Source organism: Nannospalax galili, unplaced genomic scaffold (genome assembly GCF_000622305.1).
Source record: "Nannospalax galili isolate Female #2095 unplaced genomic scaffold, S.galili_v1.0 scaffold312, whole genome shotgun sequence".
In the NCBI taxonomy this organism is placed as follows: Eukaryota; Metazoa; Chordata; class Mammalia; order Rodentia; family Spalacidae; genus Nannospalax; species Nannospalax galili.
The window spans coordinates 6,288,006-6,309,414 of record NW_008335967.1 but is presented as its reverse complement, the minus strand read 5'-3'; the positions used below and the strand labels follow the sequence as shown (position 1 = coordinate 6,309,414).

The following is a 21,409-nucleotide window of genomic DNA, read 5'->3' as shown; positions in this document are numbered from 1 at the left end:
CACACACACACACACACACACACGAGAGAGAGAGAGAGAGATCTTTTACCACAGTCCTTATCCATTGGGAAATAATTTAACGCTACTTACAAGAGTCACGTTTTTTGTTTTTTGTGTTTTTTTTTGTCTTTTTGAAGCAGGGTCTCCCTGTAGCCACAGCTGTCCTGGAACTCACTATGTAGACCAGGCTGGCCTTGAACTTACAGAGATCTGCCTGCCTCTGCCTCCCAAGTGCTGGGACTACAGGCGTGTGCCACCACGCCTGGCTTCCATCTTATTTTTTGAGACAGATCGCTCACTGAACCTGGAGCTTACTAGTTCAGTTAGACTAGATGTCTAGCCAGCACTGGGTAGTCTTTGGTCTTCACCTCTCTAGTGCTAAGATTAGAGGTGCACCTTACCATACTTGGTTTATTGTGTGGGTTCTGGGGATCTGAATTCAGTTCAATTCTGTGATCAGTTCTGTTATGGAATATCACACGGGTTCAACCCACCTTGCTCGAGTGAGATCCAGTGGCTTGGTAGCAGCCTGTCTTATCTGACAACCATTAAAGTAGAGTGAGTCTCCATGGGCATAGGGTGCCAGCTGCCCACAGCCACTTCCTATCACGCCACCTTGAATGGTCTCCCAGTTGGCCTCAGTAACTCTTGCTGACTCAAAGTTATCTTTTATGTAACTAGGAAGCTCATGACTGAAAACAGAGCAATCATCACCTGGGAGAGAAAGGAATAATCATATAAGTCAGAATCAGAATAAGCACAGTCATCCAAGATTAAGAACAACAGACAATTTTAGATTTGAGTCATTGTTATAATGGCTAGAATGGCAAAGTACCAAGCAGATACAGACTCGCAGAAATAAATGTTTCTCTTTTATTTAGGTAATTATTGTCTTACATTGATAAAAAAATCCCTTTACTTTTGAGTCAATGTTCATTAAAATATGTACAAGCTAATTCACTTACTGTGTCTGTAAATCTGTTGTTTAAACACTACAGCATCTGGCCTGACCTTGTGTATTTACCAGTAATGGAGCTCAGCAGGCATAAGAGCCAATGTAATTTCTTTTTTTTCCCAGCACAATTTTGTAAGACTCAGATATGCCATGCTCTTGTTCTTTCAGCTCTCTATGGGATACTTCCCGAGAGCAACATTCATGTCTTAATTCCTTGTTGGATTCTAGCACCTGACACAGTATTTGATGCCTTTACAATATTCACTAATGATGCTGGAATAAATAAATGAATTAGGAAAAAACTGGAAGAGTCTCTCAGAAGTCACTAAGATGAGACTAGTGTTTAAATGACACTATATTAGGGAATGTGTATGCACTTACATTTCTTCTTGATTTGGATCATATACATTTCCTAAATGTTCACAATAATTCAAACTCAAAGGGTCATACTTCTATTGGGTTAAGGAAGAGGGCAAATTCCAGACAGTGAGGCCTTCTTGTGAGACATGTGATTCATTAATTTGCCCAAAATTCTTCTGCTAGTGCCCAGACAGATCCAGCTGGTCTCAGCGCAGTGATTACAGGGGAGGATGGAGACGGCTAAGTAATTTCCAACATCAGTGATGTGCAGCCGCCTACATTAATCATATCCATTTCATCCAGAGGTAGAAGAACAGTATTAACCAAGAAATCTACATGGATCCCACTGCAGAATTCAAATGTATGTGTTCTGACATTATATTCTTGGGAAACGTTGTATAACTCTGATCTTCTTTGGATAAATCTCTGAGCTGTGAGAACCACTAGCAAGGTTGACTGAAAAGAAAAAAAATCTGGGAATTGGTGGACTTTTACTTTTTGGCAAATCACTTAATCTCTCAGAGACTCAGTTTCTTTACCTATCAAGTGGGGATATCATCTTAACCATAAGTGACTTACAGGGCTATTATAAAATTTAAGTGACTCTTAAAAATGAAGTAGCACATGTTGTAGAAACACAAAAGCTCAAAACAGTGTAGGGTTTAAAGATTTCTCAGATTTGCTCAATGCCAAGTATTAGGATATGAGCATATGAAGGTAATTATGCAATGGCAGAGGTTGGACCCTATTGGAAACTGGACGAAAGGAAAGCAGGGCATTTTCCTGCACTGTGAGGGGCTAAGCAGATACTCTGTCCCATATGCCTTTGGCCTGTAGAAGCCCATGCAGTAGAAATTAATTTCACTGAGTGACGAAGGATCTTTTTCCTGAGTGACACAGTGATCTGAGAAGCAGAACATCTGAGTCATCAGGTACAACTGTGGAAGGATGGAGGATGGATATAGAGGGATGGATTCTAATAGATACTGGTGAAGTATTTAGAGGTTGACAGCAAGGTTAGGAAGGAAGGAGGTCCAGAAGAAGAAGCTGAGTGTTGGGGGTGTAGTTGGGACAGGAAGTTATATGAAAAACAGTGGATCCATCTTGATTCACTTATTTCCAAATATAAATCCTTATTTACAGGTTACATATCAAGTGTATTTCAGTCTATCTTTTATGCACATGTATGAGGTATCTGTGTGAGTGTTGTGCATGCAGGTGTATGGGTGTGCAGGTATGTATATGCACATATGTGTGGAGGCCAGGGGACAACCTCAGGTGTCATTTTTCAGGAATGTTGTTCACTTCCTTTGAGTCAGTTTTTCATTGACCCTGGTGCTTACTAATTAGGCTAGACTAGCTGGTCAAGTAAGCTCCAGGGTGCACCCTGGCTCTGGCCTGACAAGTCAGTACTAGGATGATAAGCATATGGCACCAAGCCTGGCATTTTTAGGTGCGTTCTGAGGACGGAACTCAGATCCTTGTGCTTGCAAGGCAAGGGCTTTACCACCTGAGCCATTCCCCTGTCTCCTCAGTCTGTCTTTTAAAATTGGTTTCAGGAAGTAGAAGGGGAAACTTTTTGGAGGAGGAAGGGAACCAGCAGGAGGATAGTCATGGGTTGAACACGAAAAGTACAAATATATACACATATACATGAAAATGTCATAAATAAAGCCATTGTTTTGTATGCTAGCTAAACAAAATAATTAAAATGAAAAAAAAGTATTTTTAGTATTTCACAGCACAAGACTATGTTTGGTAATTTATTGAAAAAAAAAACAAAAACAAAAAACAAAACAAAAAAACCACCTCTGGTCAAGGAGTTTTCTACCCATCTCACAGCCCCAAGCCTAGCATGTCCATTAATTTCCTAGCACTGTCTTGTTTTGTTAAGATGCAGAGCCTACAGTGCCCTGTTTCAATAAGAGCTCAAGGTTCAGACCTTGGAAACTTTCGTCACAGATGCAAATGGCGCCGGTAGTGCAGTACCCGTGCCCACTGCAGAGCTTGGGACAAGCCTCTCCAATGTACACATGGTCAATGGCCCAGCTTTGCTTCTCGGTTTCTTCCCCTTTCTGGATCCAGCGGAACTGTGTGGCACTGAGAGACCCAGGGAAAATAAAAGAAAATCAATAGACTGTCATTTTTCCTGGTCGTTCCTCTGCCTGTGGGAATGAAGATCTGAGAAAAGAGCTCCTTAAATTTCTAGTTGAAGCCCCCTAAAATCAGAGTGAGTAAACTCATCCTTCAGAACTGGGAATATGTCCCCACATGCCTTTCTGGAAGTTGTATCTTCCCTAAAGTTTTCTTTCTGGTGTGCGTGTGCGTGCGTGCGTGCATGCGTGTGTGTGTGTGTGTACACATAAGTGCAATCTTTTTCTTATTCATTATTTTTTATGTGTATGAGTGTATTGCTTGCATGTATATATGTGCGCCTGTGTTGCGCAATGCCAACAGAGGTAAGAAGAGAGTGTCGGATCCCCTGAAAATGGAGTTACAGATGGTTGTTAGCCACCATGTAGGCATAAGGAACTGAACCCAGGTCCTCTGCAGGAGCAGCCAGTGCTCTTAATTGCTGTGCCATCTCTCCATCCCCATGTGTGAAATCTTGAGTGTTGTTTCTTCCATGCAACTCTTATGGGAATTTCCTCTTCTGTTCTATAGTAATTTTGTGTCCATTTTCTCCTACAGAATTTATCATTTTTTCAGATTGTTCAGTGAATGAATGTTTAATCACAAAATTGCCCAGATTATCCTCAGCTCTATAGAACCCGACAGCCCTGCTCCCCAGAGGGTATGTATATCTGCATGAGCAAAGCATCCTTTGAGAGGGCAGAACTGGTCCCAATCCCACTCTCTGTTTAGGGTTTGTCATTCAGGGTCTGTAAGTAAACTCTGCAAATGTACCATATGCAGTTAAATAAAAATTTGAGGTCTACAAATCATTTTAGAATGTTTCTGTTTTTTTTCTTATCTTTTTTTCTTGGGATATCATGGGGCATGGGATAGCAAGAAGAAGAAAAGTTCCCAGGGATGCAGCTAAAACCCTATTAGTTCTCTACTTGAACTTGGTAGAGGCTGAAGACAGTTTCACTAGGTTTCCTTTCACAGGTAACTCACCTGGAGGAGACATGGTCGGGCAGCTGGATGGTGATCCTCTTCCAGCTTGAGCTGTTGACAGCGTTGTAGATGGTGGCTTCATGGAACTGGAAGGGAGAGCAACCGATGCTGTTTGAAGAGGAAGGAAGGCATTGGGTCTGTACGAGCTGCCAGGAATCAGATCTGCAGAAGCCAAAAGGGTTGCATTAGACAAATCAAAAGAAATGTATGATTAATATGATAATGCTAAAGGTTAAATCATTTTACTTGACTTTCCTTTCTTACTACATATAATTATAGATCATAGAGAACCACCGAAAACAATTTCTTAAAAAGTAACAAAGAAAGTAATTTCTCGTAAGATGTATGTTATCTCTAAAAGAACATGGAGGTATTCACTAACAGAATAAAATAATAGCATGCATAGCAATGAATTCCAGTGACTTCTCATAAATATTGTTACTAGAAACATACTCGGAACCAATTGACAAAAATGTCTAACCAAACTTAATTCATAATGATTACGTTTTCAAAGTGGTGGTAGAAGATACAGCCATTCACAAAGGAAAATGTGCTGTTATTGCCAAAGTGCTTTAGTGGTTAGAACTTGGGCTGAAGCATATTCAGATCATTTGTCTATTAACATTTTTCTTAAGGTTGGTTGAAAATGAGCAACATGAACAAAAATAGTTCTATTCTGAGGACAAATTTGGTGTCTTGCTTATTCTAAAATGTAAATTTTTTAAAGCTGCTGACCAGTATGAAAATGGATTTTTCTTGGTTATAAAGAGAACTTTGAAGATCTATGGATAATCTTTATACCAATGAAATTTACACAAGAATACACAGGATCTGACACATATGATTTTGAGACAAGGTTACCTCAGCCTACAGAACATTGGAATAACAGGTATGCACCATCATCCCCTGAAAACTGCACTTTTAGTACATAAAATTTCTTCTTTGCAATTGGCTACCTTAAAAGCAGACCAACATTTGAGTTATGTGTTTAAGTTATTTCACTAACCTTGCATCCTTAGTGTATTCCAACATTACAGAATGAAGGTCTCCACAAGAAGTGGCTTCACAGCCTACCACAATCTAAAACAAACATAGGCAATCAATTCATGAACAGGACCAAATGATATCCAATGCAACTAATTAGAAACCCTGCTTCTCAGCACCATGACTCTGCTAGACTCAAGAAATATTCAGAAAAGCTTTCACAGAGCAGTCTACCAGCACATGGAGAATGTATTCTTTAGAGCTGTTAAGAGATGCAATTTTCAAAGAAGATGAGAATTAAGGTTTTTAAGTCATTATTCCTACTAATTTAATTAGTATAACATTAAATTTTGATAAGATAAATTGGCTGAAAAGAAAATAATATGAGAGGAATTTGAGGAAAGAAATTGGAAGTATCTGATTCAGGACACATTCACGGATATCCTAACTTCTTAGATGCTACTGTTGGGTTTTTTGGAAGTGAAAAGAACAATTTTAATTACTTAATATTCACTCCTATAGCTCTTTCCCTTTTTCTGTTTAACATGCAATTGAATATTTGAATGCTCAATAATGCATAACTGTTATAAAATCCGGTAATTCAACTTTAAGTCATAATTGTTGATTTAATCTACATGTTCTATTTCAGTGATAATATTAGGGAAAGGTAATATTAGGGAAACGTTTCAGGCCATATACTCCTGAATAAAACAACTCTGAATTCAAAGACAGACCAAGAAGTGTACTCCAATAATGGTAATAGGAAATATAAATGATATAAATAAAATGCTGCAGTGCTTCGCAGGGATGGAGAGATTGCAGTTGATTAAATAGATTGGAAAATAATTCATCCACCAGGGTGCATGTGAACTGTCCCTGAGGGATGGGGAGCATCTGAGAGGCTGAGATGGCAGAAAGTTATTTAGGAAGGAGAAAGTGCGAGTGAACAGAAAGGTCTTGAGCACAGCATGCAGTGAGCTTTGATCCAAGTGGAGAGGCATCGAGTACTGGGGGTGAAGCTGGAGGGGTTGGCTGAGTCAGGCAGGCTCTGATACAGTCTAAGGTATATGGTCTTAACTTGTCAAGCAACAGAGAACCACTGAAGGTTTGTGAGGAGTGTAATGAAAAAACCAAGAGCTTCACTTTGTAAAGTTCATCTGACTCTGACATAAAGTCAGGTAGAAGTGTAGAGAAATGGGGGTGAAAGGGAACTTGGTGGATATCTGATTTAAATAAGGCAAGAATGGACACAATAGTGCAAAGACAGCTGATGAAAGAAACGGACGTCAGGAAGCAGAATTAAAGTGCACATAACTGATTACATGAGAAAAGGGAAGAGTTAAAGGCCAACATTTTAAGCTATTTACTGAGTAAAAGTTTGTTCCATCAACAGAAATGGGATAATCAGAAAGAGAAACTGGTGTAGGAAGGAAGATACTGAGTTTGTGAAGATGTGTTGGATCAAAGTGCTCATGCAGAAAGTCAGAAATGTGTAAACTATTAAAAATGGAGCTGTAGGGTTGGTGATATGACTCAGTGGTAAAAGTGCCTGCTGCCAGGCCTGGTGACCTGAGTTGATCCCTGGAGATATCAGTTGATACTGCTTTATCATTCTGTCCGAGTGTCTATTGTCTGCTTGACCTCCCCTTCTAACCTTTTGGTTTAAAAACTCAGTTCAAAAGATCTGAGCATTCTCTCTAGTTCTTTTAGGCTTTGGGAGGTTTCAACTGGGCTAATGTACAGGCTTGTGAAATGAGAAGAGAAGAAAAATGAAAGGTATACTGAAAAAGAACAGCTGCAGAAGCAGGTGGATGTAACAGGCAGAGGGAGAAAAATGTGTGGTATGAGAGTTACAGAGAATTAGAAATAGCCAGAGGCAACTATGTGAGCTTTCTATTGGATTGGTAATGTTTGGGTAAATGAAATTAAGATTATATATATGAGCTATAACACAGTCACATTTATTGCTGTGTTCCAACATATTCAGAGATTTTAGTTGTACTCAAATAATCTTACTTGAAGAAAGGCCTTTGTGAAACATTCATAAGACACAGTATCTTTTAATGAATGAAATCAATCATTTGCCTATAGTTGTCAGAAGAAAGACCTTTTCCCACAGCCCACAGTATTTGCCACTATGAATTGAAGAGCCACTTTCCCTTACTTTAAACTGCATCATGTATCCTGGCTGTATAATGAGTTCTCGGGAAGAGAGAGCATTGTGAGTCTTGTCCTTCTTTTTATTTGGCCAGTAGAGGTGGAAGGACGGATTGCCACAGAATCCTGCTGTTCTTACTGCGTTAGGGTAAAAACTCCAGTTTTCTTCATGGGAAGCGCCTTCTGTTAAATAGATAGGTAGCAATACCACATGTTATTTTCTTGAACTAAGCTGTTTATCCTTAAATTACTTTCATGTTTATGTTCTAGCTTTTTGTGTACTATTGAGGATGGATATTTATTTTAAAATTTTGTTATTTTTATGTCTATGAGTGCACTGCCTGCATGTATGTAAGTGTATCCATGTTGTACAATGCCCACAGAAATCAGAAGAAGGCACTGAATTCCCTCAGAACTGGAGTTATGAATGGCATGTGGGTGCTGGGAATTGAACCTGGGTCTTCTACAAGAACAGCCAGTGCTCTCAACCACTGAGCCATCTCTCCAACCCCAAAGATGGATACTTATTTTATTTAACTGCCTTAACGTATAAATCCCAGATGAGAACCCAAGTTTAGAGAAAACCATTAATGGCTACTATAATGATGACTCTACTGTAAATATAGTAATTGCCTGTCTAGGTAACTTGGATCAGTAGGAAATTCTTGTTAAATTTTTAGACAGCTGCAATATGCATTTCAATGGCACAGAAATTACTAAAAGAACTGAAGATTTTTAAGGTATTGCAATTGCAAATTATAGGAAAACAATTTATTTTGTGTTAAGCAGTACATAGTAAATTCTCAGCTGATATTTTAGAATGACCAACAAATGACAGGACATAACAGCAGTAGCTTGGCCTAGATGTTTTAAGTACTTTCTCTGGAGTAACTCATCTGAAGGCAAAAACAGACAAACAGCTGACATGGAAGAAAAGTGTTCGTTACTTTGCTTCTTACCGTCATCAAAGGTGTCCACCAATTGGCTTGGATTGATTTCTGCTCCACCAATCAGAATATTGTCTAGTGCCCACTGAGCACGCTCCACCCCAGAGACCACAATTCCATTGCTGATCACAAAAGGCTGCCACCAGCGAAGTCGAGTTGTATTGGTGAGGGCATCCTCGGGAAGGAGGATGTAGTCGTGCCTCACAGAAATGTATTTCTGGAAATCCATCTCATGAAGCAAAGTCCAAGTAATTCCTATAAAAACAGACATATCAACACAATAACATATCTGGGGGAAAACCCCCACAAACCACCAGTATATTGCAAATGCTATAAACTTTCTAAAGAAATGAAACCAAGGAATGAAAATTGAATTTGATGACTGGGTATTTGACACTTATGAGCATTGCTTCAATAAGCAGCCAACATTGAGAAGGGTATTTAGACAAAAAATTTGAAGTAAAAATTATATAATTTCTGCATTTAAAATTTAATTCTAGATTCTCACAGGCATTATTTCTCATAAGCAAGAGGATACTCATATGTCTAAGGCAATATCTTCTACTATTTAAAACAGCTGTTATGCTATATAATTTGCAACTGTTTTGACTGATAGAAAGTCTATCTCTTATTGCTTAATAGGACTGTAGGTAAAATTTTAAATAACTTCAGAAAACACTTTGTGGGACTGGAGAGATGGTTCAGCTATTAAAAGAACTGGTTGCTCTTTTAGAGGACCCAAGTTTGATTGCCAGCACCCACGAGGAGGCTAATAGCCATCCGTAACTCCAGTTTCAGGGGATCCGACAACCTCTTCTGACCTTGAGCATTGTATGGCATGGGTGCCCTTACATTCATGCAGGCAATACACTCAAACACATAAAATAAAAATAATAAATAAAATATTAAAAAAAGAAAACACTTGGTGATTAGGTTAAAATATTTAGACTTATCCATTAGGAAGTTATTCAGAAGGATATTTGTCTGTGAAAGCATATTTTCTAAAGACCTCATGGCATAACTGGCCATTAGTTACTTCAAAAATAATAAAACAAAATTTTATTAACACAGTTTTATGAATTTAGGATATTTTTCTCATAATCAGTGAAATTTTCTTGATTATTCTCTATGGCATCTACATTTATTATTGGTACAAAATGCTTTAGAATGTTTTCAAAATCATATTTTTCTTGGAAAATCATTCAAAATTTCTTTTTTTCTCTTTAACAAAAAGTCTATAATGCTGGGAGGGAGATATGCTGGGGGGGGGTGCTCAGGAGGAGCTTGAAGGAGGGAGTGGGTACAGATGATTAAAATACATTCTATACATGTATTTCAAAGAGCAAATACAAAAAAGTCAAAAAATCTATTTGAAAACTTTTTATATTTTGAGACGTCTTGCCCAAGCTGGTCTTCTTCTTGTTTCTGCTGGGGCTACAGGTATGAACCTTCCCAGGTCAAAACCTACCTTTTTATAAATGTTTAGGTTTATTTATTTTAATTTTTTATGTGTATTGCCTACATGTGTGTTAAGTGCACCACTGTGTGCAATGCCTGAGGAAGTCAGAAGGGGGCATAGGATCCCCTGGAACAGGAGTTACAGATGGTTGTTAGCTGCCATGTGGGTTCTGAGAACTGAATCTGGGTCCTCTGCAGGAGCAGTCAGTGCTCTTCACTGCTGAGTCCCAAGTTTGATGTATATTTTTAAATATGATTTCTCTCGATCTCATTTTGGGGAGCAGATTTTGTATTACAGAAGTCACATGTATAGGACATGTAACACAAATAAGGTCTGTACTGTAGCTTTTTCTTTGTAGCTTTCATGGCCATTATTGCTAGCAAAGCTTTGTAGAGACATTTCTGAGGGGTGTTGATGGAATGTGTGAATCTGCTCAAGGGTGGCTGTCACCCCTGAAACATGCCTCCATCAGTAGAGTAGTCCAGCAGCACGCCTTCCTTCCGGCAGATGGGCCGATGGCAAGAGGTCATGTTGTTCTCACTGCCGATGCGTCCCCAGTATTGCAGGAATCTAAAAGTAAGCACATATTCTCTGTCAGAATGATGAATTTGCTCAAAGCCTCCACTCAAGTCCTCAATAGCAACTTTTACAAGTGTTTATTGATTTAGGACCAATTTGTGATGCTGTAATAAAAACGTCAAAAATGTGACTTACTTTGCACCTCTGAGATCCAAGTCTTGAGTAATAGCTTGTCTTACAGTGGACCCCCCAAAATAGAGCGCAGTGTCCTCAGCAAGAATTCCACACTCAGTACAAGTACTTCCACCCTCCAAGGACATCCATAAATCAGGTTTGATTTCTTCACTGTCAAAGCGCTCCTTCAGGAAAGTCTAAAAACAAAAGGGTGAGTGGGATGTGGTTAAAGACAGCAATTTCAGATAGAATACCTCATGTTCCTTTCTATCCTATATTGAAGATTATTTAAACTGCCTAAGTAAAATTTATTAATTAGCCTTTAAAGGCTAGAGGAAAATCTTACAAATGAAACAACTATAAAAACTACATAACACTTCTGTTTGCAAAATGTTACTTTAAAACGTACATCCAAATACATACACGTGTGTGTTGTATAAAACTACTACCATAACATTACTATGTTATTAAACACACACAAAATGAATAAAAATGAAAAGGAACAAGATAAAATACAAGGTTTTTGCACTTCCCCCAACATTCCCTGATAGATTGTCATGGAGTGTGTGCCCCCACTTTGGAGACAGCATAGGTAGTCAGAACCTTCTAGCACAGAATGAACCATGAATGTTTCTTTGATGAGGCAAGGACATTTGAATCCAAAGCTTTTGGCTTAAAGTTAAAGAAAGAAAAGCTTGGAATTAGAAGGAAATTGGGAACACTTTTCACATATTTATCAGTGCAAGTAATAGGGTAATGCACAGAAACACAAAAATGGTCTTTTGGAGAGTCTCTAGTTCACCCTTTTAACTTAGAATGATTAACATCAGGAACAGATAATTTTACAGAGAGGCTTTATAAAAGTTTTAAAGGTTCATGGCAACATTTTATACAAAATTAACTTCTTTATTCATATCATTGTCAATATCTTTTTAATTAATTTTGTCCAGAGTACCTAAGTTTTGTTCTTAGTAGTTTTTCATTAGGTTAAGACATTTTTATTTTTAAGTGATGAAAATATATAAAGCACTGTTAAAATTGCACCTGAAGTAATCACACACATGCACACACACATGCACACGCACACATGCACATGCACACATGCATGCACACACACCCTTTACATTTCTCCAGTTCTTTAGGAGACTTGTCCAGTTGCTATCTTGTATGGTTAGGTGGCTTAAAAATCTCATTTCTTCAAACTCTGAATATAATCAACCCTATAATTAAAGGCATGTAGCCACATTCTAGTCTTATTTTACCTCACTAATGGTGAGAAAATGGATACGATTTTTATAAATGAAGGTTTATGTGAAAGAACATGAGTCAGAAGAAATGCATGGTTAACCAATACATCCACTCATTAGAAGGATTTGAATGGAGTTCATAATGTGGATTTGTGTAACTTCTTTAAAATTTTATTTAAAAAATTATTATTATTATTACTTTGTCTTTTTGAGACAGGGTCTCCCTGTAGCCCCAGCTGATCTGGGTGGGACTCACTATGTAGAACAGGCTGGCCTCCATCAGAGATCCATCTGACTCTGCCTCTCAAGTGCTGGGACTAGAGGTCTGTGCCACCATGCCCAGCTGTTTATTTTTATTTTATGTGTATGAGTGTTTTGCCTGCATGTGTGTAAGTGCACCCGTGTTGTGTAATGCCCACAGAAGCCACAAGAGGGTGTCAGATTGCCTAGAACTGGGGTTGTTAGCCACCATGTGGGTGCTAGGAAATGAACCTGGGTCCTTTGCAAGAGAGGTCAGTGCTTTTAACTGCTGAGTCATCTCTCCAGTCTCCTATATAATTTCTTACACAACTGAAGAATACTAATGAAACTTGAAAGTTCATATAAGATATTAGCATTTTGTTTTAGTTTATTTTCAGTTATGGCTTATCAGGCTATGATATGGTAACCAGTTGTTAACAATGGACTAACATCTTTAGACATAAGTGAGCAATCTTTCAATTTTATATTTTGAGGCAGTGGCTCACATTATAGCTCAGGCTGGCCTGAAACTCACTGTGTAGCCCAGGTTTGCCTCAGGACTACAGGTGGGAGACACTATGCCCCATACTTGTGTTGTTTTGGATGAACCATTTTTCTGTTATTAAAATGATGAATGAGCTATACTCACAGACATGAAGTGTGTTTATGTCAACTGTGTTAAGAAACTGCATTTACTTTGCATATTAAGAACTGATATAATAGTCAATGCTTCAAAATAAGATCACTATATTGTTAATAGACAGCCACATTTCAGTAGTCAATAAATCAGGTCATGGAATTCTCTTGGAAAAAAAGTTCAGATTCTGTTTAAGCATATTTGAAATCTGGTCTTATGTGATATCTATATTATTTGTTTTATTTGATAATAAAAAAAAACATCTTCCTCCTTTGTCAACTGAAAATGTAAAGTTAAAAATGGCTCACACACTTTAATACCAGCACTCTGGAGGCAGAGGCAGGTGGATCTCTGTGAGTTCAAGCCAGCTGGGGCTACAGGGAGACCCTGTCTCAAAAAAAGCCAAAAGAAAAAAAAAAAAAGAAAACAAACCAAAACCAAAACCAAAACCCAAAAATTTAATAAATGGAGATTTTTTTTTTAAAAAAAGAATAAAGTTGAGTGTGGTGGTACATGCTTTTAATCACAGCACTTGGGATGCAGAGGCAGGTGAATTTCTGTGAGTTTGGGGCCAGCCTGGTCTACATAGAGAGTTCCAAGCTAGAAAAGAACTGAGTAACAAGACCCTGTCTCAGATAAAAAAATAAAATAAAATAAAATAAAACAAATGAAAAATAAATTAAAATAAAAAAATCCACAAAAAAAAACACCACAGTGTCTGTATTCTTTAATGCGTACAGTCTGGTTTATTTTATGAATTGAGTAAATTGTATGAGAACTTAAAACAGAATATTAGAAACCTCAGACATGCAGTTTTTAGTTTTTACCCAAAGGATTTAATTTCTGAAGGGTCAATATGACCTTGCTATAGATTATTAATCCCACATATAAACTGGTCATAGGTTGGCTTGTAAGCAGAGTGAATCCTCCCGTGAGCATTTAACATTACCTTCAGAGTGTGAGCCAAGTAGCAGTTTGGCCCTGAGTACCCTGCATCGCAGATGCACTGTTCCTTTAAGCAGTCTCCATGGCCTCTGCAGTTGTCCAAGCATCCAGGGCCAAGGTAGAAATTATCAATTGCCCACTGCAAATCTGAGTACTTTTGGTAGAATCTAAATCTTACAGGACTATTGACAAGAGCAAGGGAATGAAAAATAAAAGTTAACTTTATTCAGTCCATTTTGCTGTGTGTGAAGTCTGTGCTTCTGAGAAGAAAATATCTAATATACACTTACAGGATGAAGTGGGTTAATAACATAAAAAACTGCAAAAAAATGAAAATCACAAAAGGCATACTTCACACTATAAATCTATAACTTCCATAATCTGGGCTCTTTCTTGTTTTTTGAGTTACATTTCAAGATTTATATAAAAAGTAATGTGCTTGCCCATGGTCTTGTAATACATATGTGTCATTATACTTTGGTCTCACTCCCACCCGTGCTGCCCTCCCCTTTGCTTTCTGCCCCCTTGAGCTGGCTCCCTTTCTTCCCCTAGTTAGTCCCAACTTCTATTTTCTTATTACTGGCATTTCATTACTTTCAGTATTTCCCACTTTCCTTGAGCTCTCTTTCTTCCCTCTCATGATGTTCTTATAGTTTGGTGACCTATGTGTGTGACCTGAATCTAGGTTCTGCATATGTGAGAAAACGAGCAGCATTTTCCTTTAAAAATATTTATTATTTTTATGTGCATGAGTGTATTGTCTGCACATAGGTAGGTGCACTCATGTTGTGCAATACTTGCAGAGGTCAGAAGAGGGCATTAGATCCCCTGGAACTGGAGTCAAGGACAGTTGTTAGCTGACATGCAGGTACTGGGAATCGAACCCAGGTCCTCTGCAAGGACAGCCAGTGCTCTTAATGGCTGAGCCATCTCTCCAGCCCCGGTATTTGCCTTTTTGAGTTTGGCTTATTTTGTCTATCATAATGATTTCCAGCTGCACCCATTTTCTTGCAGATGTCATCATTTAATTTTTTCTTATGGAGCATAAATTTCATTGTGTGTATGTACTACATTTTAAATACATATTTTTATTGAATTTGTGTGCCTTTCATACAATACATTTTAGTCATATTTAGACCCCCTCCCCACATTTTCTTTATTCATTCATTTGCTGATGAACTTCTAGGTTGGTTCTGTTTCTTGGTTACTACGAGCAGAACAATTATAAACATGGATATATATCTAAGTATCTCCATAGTATGGTGACCCAGAGTCCTTTGATTATATACTGCAGAGTGGTATAGCTGGGTCATATGGTAGCTCTATTTTCAGTTTCTTGAGGACTTGGCAGGCTGATTTCCACAGCTGCTGCAAAAGTTTACATTCCCAACAGCAACAAATGAAGACTCCTCCTTCCCATTATTCTCACCAGCATCTGTAGTCATTTATTTTCTTTTTAAATTTACATTTATTTATTTATTAATTTATTATGTGTAATGTATAAGGGCGTGTGTGTGTGTGTGTGTGTGTGTGTGTGTGTGTGTGTGTGTGGTCAGTGCATATATGGAGGAAAACTTGAATGAGTTGGTTCTCTCCATAGAGCATGTTAAGTCTCAAGGATCAAATTCAGATTGTCAGGCTTGGTGTCAAGTGTCTTTCTCCACTGAGCCACCTTGGAACCTTGATTTATTTTCTTGATGATAGCCATTCTGATTGGGGTGAGATGGAATCACAAGGCAGTCTTAATCTGCATCTTCCTGATGGCTAAGGATGCTGAACAGCTTTTTCAAGTATTTAACTGACCAAGTATGTATTGTATTTCCTCCTCTGAGAACTCTCTATTCAATTCGTTGGTCCACTTATTGATTGGATGAATAAAATAAGGTTTCTTATGAACTGGACTTCAGTGGTTGTGAGGGAATTCAGATTCACTAACTACATTTCTGAAACTATGGAAGGTGATCGAAGCCTGTGACAGAGCTTTGTTAGCATGCAAACATCCCTCAGGCAGTTGGGAAACAGCAACTTCTCAATTCCCTGAAGGTGATCAATATTCTCAGAGTAACTATGCTAATTAGAAAACAATTTTGAAAGGGTTATATTAAAGGACAATTTCTCAGAGATTTTTAATTTCATCATTGTTCTCTGTCTTCTTGGGAAAAAACAAGGCTCTAATTAACCTTATATTAAAATAAGCCACACAATTTTGGTTTACAAAGTACATGAAAGAACTTTCTGGGGCAATGTAAATGTCTGTATCTTATTTTACATGATGGTGGTGTTACATGGGTTACACAACAGTAAAACTCCTTGATCTGAACAAATACTATGTTTGCATTTAACTGGTACAAATTATAATGGGGCAGGGGAAGGAAAGAGTGAGGGAGAGAGAGAAAGCTCAGGAGGATAAACAGTCTGTGGTGGTGGTTCCTCTTATTCCAGATGACTCCCAAATTACTAAGGCTTAGGAAGGGTCTAATTTGTAGCAATATGAGTCAAGGAGGGACTTGTTCTGGCCCTTCTGAAGAGAAAATCAACCCTTCTCTCTCCAATTGGACATAGGTAAGTTAGTATTCTCCTCTAGTTTTCTGAAAGTCATCTTATATTCAATAGGGGAAGCAGCCAGAGGGCTGAGTAAGATACAGTGCCACAGACAGAGCAGCAAGGGACAAGAGGGCAAGAGAATGGTTTCCTTGAAGCCATTTAAAAAATAAGTTTGTTTTAATTATTTCATTTATGTGTGTGTGTGTGTGTGTGTGTGTGTGTATACACACACAAACGTGTGTATGGATGCATGCATGTATTCCACAATGTGCTGGTGTGGGTCCTGGGGATTGAACTCTGGTCATCAGGCTTGTTGGAAAGTACCCTAAACATGCAAATCAACCAGCCCTAGAGTCTACTAATCTTTGGATTCTTTCCTTGCAGATATAACACATTGCATTGCATTTCTAATTGAGCCAAAGTGGACTGGGTTTTTTTGTAATCTACTGCTGAAAGTGTCAAAGTTTGGGGCTGAAGAGATGGCTCAGCTGTTAAGAGCATGGACTGCTCTTGCAGAGGACCCGGGTTTGATTCCCAGCACCCACATGGCAGCTAACAACTGTCCGTAACTCCAGTTCCAGGGGATCTGACCTCCGTGGGCACTGTATGACATGGGTGCACTTACATGCAGGCAATACACTCACATACATAAAGTAATAATAAAATTTAAAAAAAGAGTCAAAGTTTAACCTCCCAGCATATTAACTGAACAAGTTCTTTAGATTCATTCTAGGAAACTGGTACTGATATCTACAGGACTGGAAAGGCTCTGTGTGTGAATGCACCTTATTAAAAGTTCCTGTGTTCTGGTCATATAACATCATCTGTTTCCCAAGAAGCTTTTTCACTCAGCCAGACTATATGATTAATTTAGTAGAAGCACACCTGTCATTTTGTTTAATGTATCTCTTTTCTTAATTTTACAGTAGAAGGGAACTCTTTTGGAATTACCTTACAATAATTTATCCACAGACTTTCCAGAGCTTGGTTTAATCGCCTTGGCTCAACACTGTTCCAGGCTAATTACTTTTCACTGCAGGTGCAGAACATAATGCTTTGTGATAAGAGAAAAATGAAACCTACCATCCAGCTTTTACAAATAGCCTGAAGTTAGGAGCTATACAAATAGTATAAGTTAGGATTTGCCCCCCACTCTGTCATGGATTTGGAAAACATGTTTATATTGAACTCCAGTCAAACAAGGCCAGTAAGGTTGCATGTGTCTTTGAACCTGGCTCCCAGGCAAATCGTTATCACTCTGTTCCCACTGGCTGGTTCTAACTTGTAATCTGCCGCCAAGGACCATTTTTTCAAGTCTGAGGATTACAACCTGAAGTAAGTTCATCATGGAAGTCACCAATTAGGGAATCTAGAGTTAGGAAGAGAGCACTTTACTCACAACTGCGTGTAATTTTAGACTTGACAAGAATTCCCCTGTTTGACTCCTGGATATTTATTTGCATCCTCGCTTTTATTTTAATTTTCTACTTACTTTCCCACTAAGCTTTCAGGAAGGGGATAGGTGATCCTTTTCCATCCTTTAGTTGGAAAGAATACAGATGGCTGAGAAACACTTCCAGAGCATTTTGGGTCAGCAGGTAGGCACTGAGGGATGAGATAATTCCAGCTCACACCAAAGTCAGTAGAATATTGCACATGGATTTGATTCTGGGCAATTTTTTCAGACACTTTGCATCCAACAGAGATCTAATAAACAGAAAAATCAAGATCATCAAGGCATTAAAACCATATTACATATTTCTGTTCAAAGGACTTGGCAGCAAGAGAGCCACAGATCACTTGATACACACCAACTGTATTTTCAACTTCATTATTTGCTCTGCTGATGGACAGTGGAGGTTGGCATGGTTGCCCAAGGTGACAAACTGTAGAAAGTGCCAAATATATTGTGTATGGAGTTTGGGGAGAAGCTGAAACCCTTGTTTCTGCCATGCTGGCTGCCTGCCTTGCAAGGCCTGGACCCACTCTTATAAATTGTTTTGTTAATGGTCTGGTACTTCTGTTTGGCAGAATACCTGACCAAGAAGAATTGCTAACAGCTTTACCAATTTGACTATTTTGTTGTACAATTTATGACTCTTAATAAATCACTTTTACCTACAAGCAAGATGCAATGAAGTGATAGCAAGAGGTACTTTCACCAAACACACAGCCCCTGTACTGATGGACACAGCCATAATGGGTTTGGTGATACAGAGGGATTTACATAGATAAAATTCATTATAATAAATCTTGGCCAAATATTGTCCAAAGTTGATCTTGGCATGAATTCTAATGCTGATATTATATTTTGTAATTTTTGTTCTCTAGAAATATCTTGATGCTCTTGTAAAACAAGAGCCTCTGCCTTCCAAGTGCTTGGATTAAAGGCATGCATGCCACACCTGGCCAATTTATTTTATACATAGTGATTCAATTCAGTAAGTTGCAATCAGTGCCTTACATTTTTTTAAATCAATATTTTTCTATAGAAGTATATAATCCTGACTGGGAATATATTCACTTATATGAAAACTTTGAAAATTTCACCTTGAAATATTCAGAAGTAAAACATTTTAATCATTAAGCAATATTTAGGTGAGCTGTGTGTCACTTTAACATTAAATTTTATTTTTTAGAGTATACAGTAAGTCAACAAAATATTAGATGATCTTTGAAGCTATTATGCTTCTGATTGGTATCGCTCATGTACAGTTATTTATGTAATCAAGATCATGATGGCTTCACCTTGAATTGCATAATCCAGCCCTCAGTGGGAGTCAGGTCATGGGTCACTGCATACACCTCTCGTCCATCATGGCTGCCACAGATCATGACGCCATCAGGGGAGTCACAGAATCTTTCCACTGTACAATCATCATGGAATAGCCAATGCTCATTCACTTAAAAAACAGAAAAAAAATGGATAACAGATTTAGCAAAAAATTAAAATTTCACTTTAAGTCTTAGAATTATTTTAAGTAGAAATCTCTCCTACATATGATATGATACATAAAATCTACACTAATATAAAGATGTCATTTTGGAAACATGGACACTGAGGTAACTAAGAGATACCTAGTACATTTTTTGGCGGGGGGGGGAGTGACATGTCTAAGATAGAGTTTCACTATATAGCTCAGGATGGCCTTGAATTCAGGGATGGGGACTGATCATGCTACCTCAGCCTCCTGAGTGCTGGATTACAAACATGCACTGCTACGCCCAGCTCCTAAATGTATTTCAAAGTGTAACATGTATATATACATCTATCTATCTATCTATCTATCTATCTATCTATCTATCTATCTATCTATCTATCTATCTATCTATCTATCCATCTTCTATCTATCTGTCTATCTTCTATCGATTATGTTTTTTTTTTTTTGAGACACGGTCTCACTCTGTAGCCCAGGCTGGCATGGAATACACTATGTATCCCAGGTGATTCGCTTGCCTCAGCTTCCTGAGTGCTGCGATTTCAGGCATGAACTACTACGCCTAGTTCAGTATTGTGTTCTTAACAATACATACAGTGTCGTACAAAATATCATTAGAATTTATTCATCATACATAAGAGAAATTTATACTCATTGCAAAATGATTCCCTATTTTTCCCTTCATCAAATCCTAGAAACCACTCTAATTAGATAAACAAATAATTTTGGATGCTCAGACACTATTTGAGGAAAATTAAAACTATTTAGTATACAATTTGTTATCAAAAGTACATTTTGAAGTTGTACTTAACCAGGAAAAAATTAAGATGTTATAAGGAGATCATTTAAAAAACTTAGATTAAGCTGGGCATGGTGGTGCATACCTGTAATTTGAGCACTTGGGAGGTGGAGGCAAGAGGATTAGGACGTCAAGGCCAGCCTTGGCTACAGAGCAAGTTTGAGCAGTCAGGGCTACCTAAGACTCTATTTCAAACAAACATACAAAAGAGAAACTCAGATTATCTCCCACCTCTCCAGCCCAGCTCTAAAATAATAAGTTTCACCAATATTCTTAACATTTGAATATTCTGGAATAGATATTTAAGTATTCTATGCAGATCCTTAAAAAATTTAAACTCTTCTAAATAGATCAACAGTCACTTTGATGAACTGCATTGAGCAAAAAATTCCAAAACTGGAATAAATTTGGAAGACTCCAAAGAAAACTTCAAGTATTTTAAGAAGCAAGAATACGAATTATTGTAGAACGCATCTTCTGTGCTGCATCCCCACCTTTCCTGCAAACATACATATACAAATACACATATATGTACTTCCTTCACAAGTCCGTTTTAGAAGAAGTGGTGTTTTCTTTTCTAGGGGGTGGCAGGCAGAGTTTCACTATTTAGTCTTTTTATTCTTTGAAATATTTTATTTATTATTTTTATTTTATGTATATGAGTGTATTGCCTGCATGTATGTACATGTATCTGTGTTGTGCAACGCCATGGAGGTCAGAAGAGAGCATAGGATCCCCTGAAACTAGAAGTACAAGTGGCTGTTCGCCACCATGTGGATGTTGGGAGCTGAATCTGGGTCCTTTGCAAGCTCATCCAGTGCTCTTAACTGCTGAGCCATCTCTCCAGCCCCTCACTTTTTAGTCTTGACTGGCTTGGAATGCCCTATGTAGCCCAGGCTGTCCTTGAGCTTGAGACCTTCTTGCCTTAACGTCCTAGATATTGTGATAACTATGCCCAGTGGGAAGGAGTAATTTTACATCACAATTGCTAAACAGAAAGGTTAGAAATGAAACATAAATATATAAATAAATATAAATCATAAATAATGCAAATTGCATCTAGTTGATGATATACTTTGATCTCTAGTTCTAACTTTCAAGCTTCTTAGTCAGCCCCACATCTACAGTGGAGATGAACAAGTGCAACTAGAGGTCTGAGGCCAGCGTGCCAGCAGCAGAGGTGGATCACCTCAGAGGGGCCAAAGAGACCAAGCAATTTCCATGTAATCCAGGCTTCCTTCACCCGCGGTATGTCTGATTTTGTCTGAGCATAATGTGTGCTTGTAGAAGCAGCAGCTTATCTCTGGGATTCAAATTGCTAATGCAACACTGTTATCAATGTCTCCATTCCGAGGGATTTGGAGTCATGTTCAACCCTATATT

At 38.2% G+C, this 21,409-nt stretch overlaps 1 protein-coding gene across 3 annotated transcripts in view; it reads right to left on the bottom strand.

Moving 5' to 3' along the window:
- Window positions 1-21,409, bottom strand: part of Reln (reelin) — a 492,143-nt gene that overhangs the window by 12,519 nt on the left and 458,215 nt on the right. For all 3 annotated transcript variants that reach the window (XM_008830753.2, XM_008830756.2, XM_008830755.3), the window contains exons 51-61: window positions 19,037-19,191; window positions 17,781-17,995; window positions 13,749-13,926; window positions 10,697-10,872; window positions 10,446-10,552; window positions 8,536-8,778; window positions 7,584-7,759; window positions 5,442-5,515; window positions 4,436-4,597; window positions 3,258-3,415; window positions 495-714 (exon numbers count right to left, since the gene is read on the bottom strand). In XM_008830753.2, coding sequence (XP_008828975.1) covers window positions 495-714; window positions 3,258-3,415; window positions 4,436-4,597; window positions 5,442-5,515; window positions 7,584-7,759; window positions 8,536-8,778; window positions 10,446-10,552; window positions 10,697-10,872; window positions 13,749-13,926; window positions 17,781-17,995; window positions 19,037-19,191 — 1,864 coding nt within the window. The remainder of the gene's footprint in view (window positions 1-494; window positions 715-3,257; window positions 3,416-4,435; window positions 4,598-5,441; window positions 5,516-7,583; window positions 7,760-8,535; window positions 8,779-10,445; window positions 10,553-10,696; window positions 10,873-13,748; window positions 13,927-17,780; window positions 17,996-19,036; window positions 19,192-21,409) is intronic.